Here is a 12,124-nt window from a genome sequence, read left to right on the forward strand (position 1 = left end):
CCTTGAACTTTAAGGCATTTAACCCATAAATTATGCTTTCAAAAGTATTCTCTGTGGGCACTCCCAAGTTTGATAACTATGGATAAGTATGAACCAACGAAATGTCGCTGATTTTATTTGGCAACGGAAGAACTTGGAACATTATGCCCATGCAACTGGTGCCAGAAGGAGCATGAGATTTATTTACTCGATCTCAATGCCATGCGGAAAAGCGCACATTGGGCAGACTGAACGATTTGCAAATGACCAACTAAGGGAACATGCGCAGTAAGTAATGAAAAAAAAGAGGACAAGTTTATGCACTTGCTTGCACCTGTTGCACCACGTGGGTGTGAGTCGCGATTTTTTTTAAACGCGTAACTGCTGCTATGTCTGTCAAAACGCTGCAAATTCATCTGACATTTAGAATGCTTATTACTTGCTAAGACACCATTTAAAGCAATGTTCCAACCAGCCGACGGGACAGGAATGCAAAACGGCAGCGACTTGCCTGGTGTTTTTTCTGCAGCGACTGCACCGAGGACAGACTCGTGCCGAGGTCGGCCGAGCTGGCCAGCGGTTCCTTCTCCCGTATCCACGACATCTCGTCGTCCACGTCACGAAGCAGCTGCTGCAGCTGCAGGGCTTCTTCCAAGTTCTCCCGACGGATCTGGAGCGGCTCGTGCAGCGACGTGTACCTGCATGTGACGCGGTATGATCTTAGTTCAAATTAAACTAAACTAAATTATGGGGTTCAATGTTTCAAAACAACATGCAGGCTATGAGAGACACTGTAAAAATCAGGGGTTCTCCAATCTAATTTTGGCCACCTGGGGTTCCTTAATGTCCACCTAAATCTAAGTACACAAGCATTCTTGCACTGAGCCCCCATTTGAATGCGGCCACTATGGCCAGGGATCAAAGCCGCAACCTTGTTGTATTCAGCAAGAGAATGGTTTGGTTGCTTAGCCGCTGCGGCTGGTGGGATGACCTTAGTGACAGCTGTGGTTAACAGTCAAAGCGCACTTAATAACAACCAAAGAACATACAAGCAAACAACAAGCTGCTAATGCTTAATACAGTAAAAGTGGAGCAGTAGCTCATTTTCAACGATCAAGTACATTGAGAGTGCCAAAAGCACTGAAAAGTAAACACCTGTCGGCGTAAGCGACACTGTTAGGTGCCTGGTGAATGCAGACACTTTTTTATGATTAGATATTTTACAGCGTGAAATATAATTACAGATACATTTACTGCCATCACTAAAGGTACTCCAAAAGATATGCCGACCTGTTTCTTGTATACAAGGTTGTTTCTTGTATTGCACTTAATACCAATACGTATTAAGTGCATCTTCTTGCAAGTTTCTTATGGAGCAAACAGCTAAGCCGAAATTAAAAAACAAGAATGTGTTCGCCAAGCTAAAGTTACCCTGGCTCTATTTTTACAGTTAATTAGAACAGGACTGCAATGGTGAACACAGAATTCTGAATATTCATGTATGTTCAAGGCAGTCATGTGTATAGCTGAAACTTTTTTGTGTTACTGCGATCATGATGAGTGTTTTAGTGATGTAGCCTGTATATAAGAGTGTTTCCATATTTTAGCCAGGACTACGTAAGCATAGTTAAAGCAGTTTGTCAAAACTAACACATAAACGTTTCAACTAGGGTAGGTATGTTATCATCTAACATTGATATAAACACAAACACAAAACAGACAAGGACAAGTGGTAGTACACCAGTACCCGTTCCTGCTTGTTTCGTGTTTTCATCTGACCAGCATTTTGTGCTACTAGTATACCCTGGTTAGAATGCAAGAACCAGCCCAATAGTCAGTCTTTAAAGCTAACACAAAAACAAAATGGAGGCCAGATTTCTGGTTAACGACAAGCATGACATCTCACAAGCGCACTGCTACCTTTTGATGATGCTGTCGGCCCGCTCCTGAATCTCATTCTTGAGGAAGTGGTCGTTCTTCTGAAAGTTGGCAGCCTGGTCCTTCACCTGCTCCAGCATTTCGGCGTGGTTCGTGATGTCCGTTTCAAGAAGCTTTGGATGTCAAAGCAATGTTCCATGAAAAGGAATAGAAAAAAATAAACTGCATTTAGCAACAAGCATTTAACAATTGCATGCTCAGTCATGCAAGCATTAGTTGGTGTAAATCTGTTGTTAACTTTCTTGAAATGCACGCAAGTAACTCAGCAGTCATGCTGCTTTAAACGTCTTCAGCATCTCTTTCTTCTAATAAACTCTACTAGCTAGTGTAGCAGTTGCTACAGGTTGTGCCATGCATTTGTGAAAAGTACTCTACAAAAACAATATTCGACAGTAAAAACTAATTCCATCTAAGCTTTCACATGTAACATATTTCATAAGAATGTAACATTAAGACATGGCCAATTAACTTAGAACCTGACGGAGAGCAATTGTAAGTGATGTTCTTTACCTGTTGCTTCTTCAGAAGGTTTTGCACAGAGGTCAGGTCCTTGCCGTGGTCTTCGGACTGCAGCTGTGTTTCGACATCGTCCATCCAGGTTTGTAAGTCATCGAGCATCCAGTTAAACAACAGTGCCTAGAGAAAAACAAAATGAAACAGCGGCATTACAGATGCTTTCCACCTGGAAAAATACAGAATAAAGAAGTTGCTGTTTGGCCCGAAGGGAGAATTGAAAGCAACAGAGGTATTAGGATATTACATGAAGGAGCCTTACAGTTCTATGAGCAGTAACAACTACAGTGAACGTTTGCTTAGCAACTAAACATGCGTGATGTCACGTGCCCAAAGCGGCACCTGAACAAAGTTCACTCAATGACCTTGGTAGTTGGAAGCGCGCATGCTTGACCCACAGCTCATGTTCTATGCTGCGACTTTTACCATATCACAGTGCCGTGCCTCTGAAGGTCAGCTGTTTGTGTGACAAAACAACAGGCATGTGGGAAGACGGTGTGTGTCAAGGTGCCAGCGTTCTCACACGCACTGTTGCACTCACATGCTCGCCCTCCTAGCAGATCGCGTGACCTTTAACAACTGGGCCGCACACGTGCTCGGCCAAGCTGGCTGAGTGGGCCTGGCCATGTTACCTGTGCATGTGGCATGGGAATCCCCTTGCTACACTCGAGTGAGTAATGCTTTCAGCATTTGCGTCCCCCTATCACTCAATGAATGACCGTATAGAAGCAAAACCGCATAGAAGCAAAACCGTACGTGATAGGAATCCTGCAGGCGGTCCTTCTTCAGCTTCGTCTGCTCCAGCAGCTGGGCCCAGAGCCTCTCCACCGCCTCCAGCCGCAACTCGATCTGATCCGACGCGTAGTGGTCCGCTTCAACCAGCCGCTGACCCTCGTCGAGGAGGGTCTCGACGCGGCCGCGGTGGGCCAAGATTTCAGCCTCGAAGGCGGCGTGCTTCTTCGTCTTGCTTGGCAGGTTCACCGGATCCCGGTAGTTCTCGTCGCAGGCCACCTGGAGCTTCTCGTTGAGCCATGCTTCCACCTGCGAGGTTTATGGAAACAGCAGCGATGAGTGACCCCAGGGCGTTTCCACCATAGAACACTCAATTTACTGGTAAAATCTGGAAGGTTGAGATGAGGAGTTGGTGTAGCTCTTGAACACGGAACAACAGCGACGGAAATGAAGAACAACTACACCTCAAGATCTGCAGTTAGCTTCCTTTCGCAGCTTATGTGCCTGGTGACTAAGCTTAATGCACAGAAGAAAGAAAAAGAAAACGATAACATGGAAGAGCTCTTGTTATAACTGTAGCATAGCCTAGAATATATATTTAGGCTGTAAGTTATAGTGGATTGCATTTACGTAATGTTGTAACACACAATAAAGAAAAATTTTCCCCGAAGCTAAACATGTCGAATCTTTTGCAGTTGCATTGCATTGAAGTTGGCATTTTCTTCCCCCAGATATCTCAGCCTTAGTATCAGTCATAATTCACATTTCTGATCCTTTCTCATTCACAGCTGGATCTCTTGCACCTTTCTATAAAACACACTTCACTACTCTATGGTAATGCCCTCTGGGCAAATGTAGTGTCATAGATAAAGGCATAAAATATATAAAAGCTGAGTCACATATATAATATGATCAGAGTTCCAAAATCTCTTTAGGCTTCTCTTGAAGGAAGTTGACTGTAGATAAAACAACAAAGCCTTGCATCATATTCGTGAAAGCACATAATTTATAATTGCATTCAAGCGCCCTCTCTCTGCATGCACCTCATAGACGTTGCGCAGGAAGCGCTGGAACTGTCGCGACTCGGCGAGCCGCCTCCGCTTGAGCTGCGCATTTTCCTGGAGCCGTTGGCGTCGCGCGCAGACGGCATCGCACTGCGCCTGGATGGCGGCACTGTCATAGTGGCCGTCCTGGACCAGGGCACGGGCAAACTCTTCCATGTGGTTGATGCGCTCCCCCTGCGTCTCCATGGTTTGCTCGAAGTGCGCGTGCTTCTTGGTCAGCACATCCACGCTTGACATGGAGTCCTGCACGGCAGAGAATAACGGTTATCCCAAATGTCTCTAGATGTTGAAAAACACACACACACAGAACAAAATAAAACAAAACTTCTGGCTCCAGTCAGTTTTCGAGTTCCTTTACTTCAAGCATCAGCCCAACTACAAAGGACAAGATTCTAAGAGGACGGATCAAACTGACACTTGCTGGCTTACGAATGATACATCCTATAAATCAACTGATGCAATTTTTACACGAGAGCCTGGACCCTTTCATTCAATGAACTTCATATGCTGCATGGCAACTTGTTTGAAGTAAAGAAAGAAAAAGAACAGAGAGCTGCTGCTTGCAGCAGGACAAGGCAATTTTCAAACGTGTAGCCAGGACAGGGGCATGATCAGGACATGGAACTGTGGCCAGCATTTGATGCCACTTCGTTTACGCACACCCCCAGAATAAAGTTGCGAGAGAAACTGTACAGCTCTAGCAAATCACTGCAGCTTATGGAAGGCATCTGTTGAAAAAGCGCTTCTAGTACTTCAGCACTCACCCCAAGATCCTCGTTGTTGAGCACGGCCTCCTTGCTGGACAGCCACGCCTCAGCCTGCTTCGCCTGCTCCCGGAACACCTGCAGGTCCTTGCACTGCCGCAAGATGGCCGCCCGCTCCTCCCAGGCACGGCGCAGCGACTGCCGCAGCTCCTCCAGCCGTTCCAGCTCCTTCTCCACGACGTCCGATGCGGGGTGCTTGTCCCGCAGCAGCATGTTGCCGAACGAGTGGAGCCTCTCGAAGGCGTCTTGACGACCTTCCATCTCCGCCTGCGAACACAAGCACAGGGCTCGAACCGTTGGATCCTTGGAGTTTAGCATTCCAAAGCTCGCTTTAGACCTGTCACCCATTGCGAAGGCTCACAATACAGATTCTCATTCATTCTATACAGCAGACCTCTTTTCAATGTTCGCAAGTGGGCTTGTCTTCACTGTTCATTTGCCTGACTTATGGTGGTGCGGATCGTCATTTAAATGAATGCAAAGCGCTACCCGCATATGCGTCTGTGCTTGTCACTTGTGCATCTTCCCATCACGAGGACTATGTCTACACATCTTTTCATGTCGTAATATACAAGCAAAGTGAGCTTGTACACGCCGTTTGTGAAAATGACTTTGCCTCCATTAGCTGGGCAAACTGCCTTATGGAAAAGCCAGCTTTACAATTATGAAAAGAGGCGACTGTCACGTGTTCTAAAGCACATCACATCGCATAGCATAATGTCTTAGAGCAACTTGCGGTCCTAGAGCAACAGATGCCGTAATGGATGGCTCTGGATTAATTTTAACCTCTTTAACGTGCGCCCAGATCTGACACAAGCATTCTTGCATTCTGTCCTGCTGGGAATGTTGCCCTAGTAGCCGAGAATTGAACCCGCAGCCTTGTGTTGTATAGAAACACCATAGCACACATGTTCTAGACAACAAATGCATTCTGGCAACCTGAAAAGATTCCAAAGGCATTTTTGTTTTTCCACAGCAGTGGATTCATTCAGTGAATTCAGCTTAACAAAAACTTGTATGGGCTGGTTATAGCCTGCAGTTCAAGCACACCAAACCCTCCTGCCCAAATAATATATATTGCACACTTTAAAAAAAATTACTTATTGAGTATGCAGTTTCAAAAGATGCTGAAAGCTTTACAGGAACTCCCTACAAAATTTCAGCACTCTGCAACTGCCATTTTGTTGACACTGGAATTTTTCGACGTTATGGTGGTCTTTAATAGACATGTCACACTTTGAGTCGCACTTAAATGAGACCATAAATGTAGTTGAAACTAAATGTGCCCCAACTAAATGCTAAACTTCGCGAGAAACGACGACGGGTAATGGAAACACTGACATTCATGTTTTGAGGCACAGCCATGCTGTGACAATTGTGACACACAATTGTGACACACAAATTGTGACAAAACACAATTTGTCATGAGAGCCTGGACGGCACGTGCCGTCTCTTTTCCTGTCATGTTCTTCTGGCACAAAAGGCACGAAAGTCGATGTAACATTCCGCCTACACCAGCGAGAAGCCTTTCTAGGCTGTAATGGAAAATTTGACAAAGCTTCCACTGCACAATTGCAACATGGCCATGCGTGTCTAACAACTGCGCAATGCGTCAACGGAGCTGCACCTTGCACTCCTGATGAAATTCCAGCAGGCTTTCGGCCTCTTGCATGTTGGTGCCCAGGCCACCCGAGTTCATCCGCTCTATCAGGTCGTTGACCCAGGCCTCCTGCAAGAGCACAACGCAACGCGATCAGCAGAAACAGTATCTGAAGCAGTGGTGCGGTAGACCCGTGAGATTTAAAACTTGGATCATTCGAAATTATGGTTGAATAAATTAGTTGCAGACCTTTACCTGGTCCACTACGTTGTTAGTGCGTTCGAAGTGGCTTAGTTTGAACAAGTCAAGCGGGCATTTTAGTTAATTCTAACTTTTTTGATTTCCAGAGGGCACAGGAATGTAGCTGAAGATGGCTTACGAAGGGTGGGGTGGTGGGGTGGGGACATTCACAAGGTACTAAAAAGTCAAAATAGTCATTAATAGTCAAAATATGTCCATTCAAGAAGCTGTATACATTGACGATCACATCAAACGCAACTCCGTAGCAAGTAATATATCTGTTTTTGTTCACGTCCATTTCAAGACTATACAAATATATGGCCAGTTATGGATACATATTAATCTAATGAGCCATAACTGCATTTTGGACTCTATTTGATTCAATTTGACTTGGTTGAAATGTGAAAAGTGCATTCACTTGGAGTTCAAGGTAATGCGAATGAAGCACTCAAAAGTGGTTCTTCATTGCTTACAGAAATGTAAGCAATGAGACTTCCTCATAACATGCCAGCACATTAAGTGGGATACCCTTCTGTGTGTACTTAACTTAATAAAAAGAAAATGACAAACACAATGCGAAAGAAAGGGGGTAAGGATTTAGCAACAGGTAAAAGAAAAACTCACCAGACCCTTCAACTCCGTGAGAAACTTGTGCAGCTGGTAAGCACCAGCAAGGGTTTGCTTCCTGGGCAATGAGAGAATGGAAAAAAAATATGAAGGAAAGAAAACTGTTGTACAATTGTCGTTATGCTAATTAACACTTTCGGGACCGGCCCATAGGCCATCGATCCTATATGATCGACGGTTTTGCGCGCACTGCCCCGTTCAAATTTCCGCGCGCTTGGACATGTAGCTCCATCTAGGAGGTCGTCAGGAACTAGACTCTCGGTTTCGGCATAGTTTCTTTCATTTCCAGCAGGTGGCGATACGCGAGAGAGAATTTTCTCGATTGCGGCGGCGGCGGACGCAGTGGAAAATGGCGTCGTGCTCGCGTCCGGTCGCTCGAAAAGAACGCCGTCAATCGCGCGATTCCGCTGCTTCGGCAACGGATTTTTTTGATGAACCGAGCAGCGAAGAGTCTGAAGACGACTTCGGCAGCTCCGATTTTATTTCGGACTCCGATTCGGATGATGATGAGCCACGGACTTCATCTAGTAGCCGAAGGTGAGCATAGTTCCACATTCATTTCTTTCTGGAGTAGGTGAACGGGCTCGCTATATGTTCTCATTATTTTATCTTTACTTGATAGGGTCTCAACAAGCTACGGCAATGATCTGCTGCCGCCAGCGCAGAAGCGGATTGAGTTTTCGCCGCGATGGGAACCTGGCGTGTACTTGGACGCAGAAGTGGGCGTGGCGCTCAGAAGCGGATCAAAGAAATTCTTGACTGCTCTCGACTTCTTTCTTCTGTTTTTCTCGATGAATGTGATTGAAACAATTTGTGACAACACGAACAAGTATGCTTGGACTCACATTTTGGAAAAACCAACGCATGCTTGTTCCGATGGATCTTGGGAAGAAGTCACCCCAAGTGAAATGCTAAAGTTTATCGGACTCGTAATTTACATGGGCGTTGTGAAGGTTCCTCGGCTGAAGCTGTATTGGAACGTAGGAGATCTGTACAGCGGTCTGCTCCCACCACGGATCATGCGGCGACGCCGTTCATAGCTCTACTCGCAATGTTGCAAGTTGCAGACTTGGACGATGTCACTCAAAGTTCAAGAGGAAAGCTCCGATACATGTGGTGGCTCCTGCAACACATGAACGAAGTGTCAGCGAATCTTTTCCAGCCACATCGCGATCTTTCCGTGGATGAGCGCATGGTGAAATCGAAAGGGCGGTCAGGCATCCGACAGTATATCAAAGATAAAGTAACAAAATGGGGCTACAAGCTGTGGGTCCTAGCTGACCCTGGCACCGGATATACTGTGCAGTTTAGTGTGTATACCGGTAAGCGTGAGCAGCCAGGGCCCCATGGCTTAGCTTTCGACGTAGTTTGCCAGCTGTGTCACAGATATCTTGATCAGGGCTACAGGATCTTTATGGACAATTTTTACACTTCTACTAGCCTGTTCAGTCATCTTCTCAGCCGAAAAACATTGGCTTGCGGAACCACACGCAAGGATCGCCGAGGATTTCCTGCCGAACTGAAGGATGCACGGTGGGAAAAAAAGCTCGACGTGGCGACATTCGATGGTTGCGCGATCAGAACATCGTGTACCTTCAGTGGAAAGACCGGCGTGTTGTCAACATGATGAGCACGGTTCATACTGCAAATGACACGGTCACCGCAAAAAGAAGGGAAAGAAGGCAAAACTCCTGGACTCAGATATCTATAACAAAGCCTCTGCTGATCCATGATTATAATGCTGGCATGCTAGGCGTAGATAAATCGGATCAAATGATTGGATATTATAATGTTCTCATGAGAAGCGTACGGTGGTGGAAGACTCTGTTCTTCCACTGCATCGATATTGCATGTGTGAACAGTTTTGTACTCTTCCAAGCTCACCGCACATTGCACCCAGAGATTCCTGAGCTGGCACGCACTGCCGGGTTTGACCACCTAGCTTTTAGAGAAGAGCTCATTCGGCAGCTTCTGAATCTTGACGGTGCCAAGCAAGCACACACGCCTCCACCACCCGTCGCAAAACATGCACTCCACAAGCCGGAAAAAGTGGCAAAACGCAGAAACTGCAAGCTGTGCTATGAGCAGAAGAAAATCGAGCTCAAAACTAATGTCTTTTGCAGCACATGCCAAGTTCACTTGTGTTTTACGACTGCCCGGAACTGCTTCGTCGAGTGGCACAAGAACCGTGGGACCTGAGTGGCTGACCACTGGTGCAAGCTAGATTTCACACAAAAAAAAGACAGTTGTAGATACGCGTGCCAAATTTTCACAAGCAAGAAAGGAGGCATTGTAGCACATTTTGTATATCTTGAATTTTTTTTATTACGTTTTTCCACTTGTATATCCATGACTTTTCCAACTTTTTTATGTTGTTCTTTCAGCAAATCTTGAATTTGAGATTTTTTAAAAAATATTATATATCACTTTTAAGTCTAACCTTTCTTTATGCATGAAAGACCATCTAATTAGCTACATTTTGATAAACATTGCAGCAATATAGCGTAATGACTATTCGTAATAAAAAATAATTTTTGACACCCATCAGAATTGCCTGTTTTTTTCCCGGTCCCGAAAGAGTTAAGATGATCTAGGATATCCTACCATAAATTATTTCCTTTTCTAGTAGGCAACCTCACGAGGTTTATTTGAAACTAGTCGCGTCTTGAAACCCCTCGCCAACACCAATCAAAGTAATTGAAAGAGTATTCAGTAAGTGGTATCACAATCTACAATGCAGTCTTACGTTTATGAAAGTTAACACAAAAAAATATTTTATTCAATTTTAGGTGGTGCCTTAAGGCTACCCACAAAGACAAAACAAGAGAGTCTGTTCACAACCTTCCACAAGTAGTGATTCCCTATGCCTCCCCCCAATGTCTCTATCTTCAATAAAATTTAAGATGAGGTAAATTTTCCAGAGTGCGACAGACATTTTCCTACTGGACCAAGGTACAGCTGTGTAACCAGGTTTTCCACAGAAGTTAATGACAAAACCATACACTGAAGTTAGCCATGAAATCATAAACATTAAAGGATAACCTCAATATCAGAACTTTTCACAAAGAGTGATTTTCATAACGTGTTGCATTGAAAGTGCGGATAAATATGACGATGACGTCCTCTTTTGAAAATTCGACTCACAGTGCCAAGAAATGTCATCCCCAACAGAGCTGTTTTCGTTTGCTACAGCTTATCACAAGTTGTACTTAAGCTCTGTAGGCACAGTACAGTCGTACCTCAATATAAGGAACACAAACGTAACAAATTATCTGATATAACAACGTAAATATGAATGGCACCAGAAAATCGAACGAAACGAGATCGTATCAACGAGGTTCTACTGTATATGCCTATAACAAATATTGGATACAGTCACACCTTGTTGTGATGAATTCACATCTGACATAAAATACCTTCCTTATATCCAATACTCATTATTACCATATATTCGTTACATGCTGATATTAAAGAAAACTATCTTAGATTTACTATGTTACATATCATAATTCATTATATTGACAATGGACAGTAGCATAATGGGGTTCTTTTCATGTCACATGCCGTTTTGCTATAATGGGGTTCGCGGTATGTAGAAATTTGCCCACTCACCTGTTATTGCAGAGACCCATGAGCCGCTTCCAGTTCTCTTGGACTTCGACGACCTTGGCTCGGATGGGAGAGGCCAGCTCCCCGTGTTTCTTCATCAGCCGTTCGCAGTCCTGCTCGTGGTCCTACAATGGAAGACGCACGAGAGGAAATTTCGAAACATTCAGTTGTGAGGCAAAATCGGAGAGTTCCGTGACGACTGTCATAAGATCCTGAATATGCAGGTACCACAGAGAATTTGGCATCGCTCTTGCGATCATGGCTCTAGCAACAGCATATTTTTACATATCCCACGCGAAATTGTTTGTGAACCACGTTCCTTTACATATTCCAAGACCACAACTTGTACCGAACACAAGACTTGACACAGGCTTAGACCCCCAGTAAAATTTATCGTGAACTTTAGTCGGAAAGATGCGCCAACAGATCTGTCGACAAAAGAGGCACGTTACAGCGCTGTAAACTAGAAACTTGGTTGCTTGACAGTCTAGCAGCGCACTAGTCTCGCAACTTGGTGCAGAAGCTTTGCGAACCGATCGGGGAACACAAAATCTTGACAATAAACAAAACAAAACAAAATATGAAGAAACTGACCCTGAGTTTGGCGTCGATGGTGGTCATCTCGCGTTCCACCGCATCTTGTCTTCGCTGGAGGGACTCGACAGCACGCAGGCTCTTGCTTTCCTCTTTCGTAGTCATAACAATAGCCTAGAATGAAGCCAAATCCACAGCGTAAGACACGAGTGGGCTTCTTTTGCGGCCTCCTTCCGTTTAAAAGAAATTGATCAGCAACTGTACTTATTTACATAACAGGTCAAATTTCAATATAACAAAACGAATTGCTGATTTTACCAACTCCATTATACCTAGGTTCAACTGTACATTAAATGTCTATAAAGTAAATTGAGTATATGTCAATAAAAGATCTGTGTCCACTGTAACAAAACAATGAAACCAGGCTGTTACATTTTACTGTGCTATCGAAGGACATTTTTCGTAAGTGCTTATTACTGATATGCTTTGTTTGCCATTGTATTGACAAGCTAGCTCTGTCCCTT

General features: G+C 44.5%; 1 protein-coding gene across 3 annotated transcripts in view; it reads right to left on the reverse strand.

Moving 5' to 3' along the window:
* The window catches only part of LOC135919257 (spectrin beta chain-like), a 236,561-nt gene that overhangs the window by 23,281 nt on the left and 201,156 nt on the right, over positions 1-12,124 (reverse strand). For all 3 annotated transcript variants that reach the window (XM_065452967.2, XM_065452970.2, XM_065452968.2), the window contains exons 53-62: positions 11,661-11,774; positions 11,070-11,191; positions 7,455-7,515; positions 6,618-6,719; positions 4,991-5,257; positions 4,206-4,469; positions 3,187-3,471; positions 2,428-2,553; positions 1,900-2,030; positions 491-677 (exon numbers count right to left, since the gene is read on the reverse strand). In XM_065452967.2, coding sequence (XP_065309039.1) covers positions 491-677; positions 1,900-2,030; positions 2,428-2,553; positions 3,187-3,471; positions 4,206-4,469; positions 4,991-5,257; positions 6,618-6,719; positions 7,455-7,515; positions 11,070-11,191; positions 11,661-11,774 — 1,659 coding nt within the window. The remainder of the gene's footprint in view (positions 1-490; positions 678-1,899; positions 2,031-2,427; positions 2,554-3,186; positions 3,472-4,205; positions 4,470-4,990; positions 5,258-6,617; positions 6,720-7,454; positions 7,516-11,069; positions 11,192-11,660; positions 11,775-12,124) is intronic.

Source organism: Dermacentor albipictus, chromosome 7, assembly GCF_038994185.2.
Source record: "Dermacentor albipictus isolate Rhodes 1998 colony chromosome 7, USDA_Dalb.pri_finalv2, whole genome shotgun sequence".
NCBI lineage: Eukaryota > Metazoa > Arthropoda > Arachnida > Ixodida > Ixodidae > Dermacentor > Dermacentor albipictus.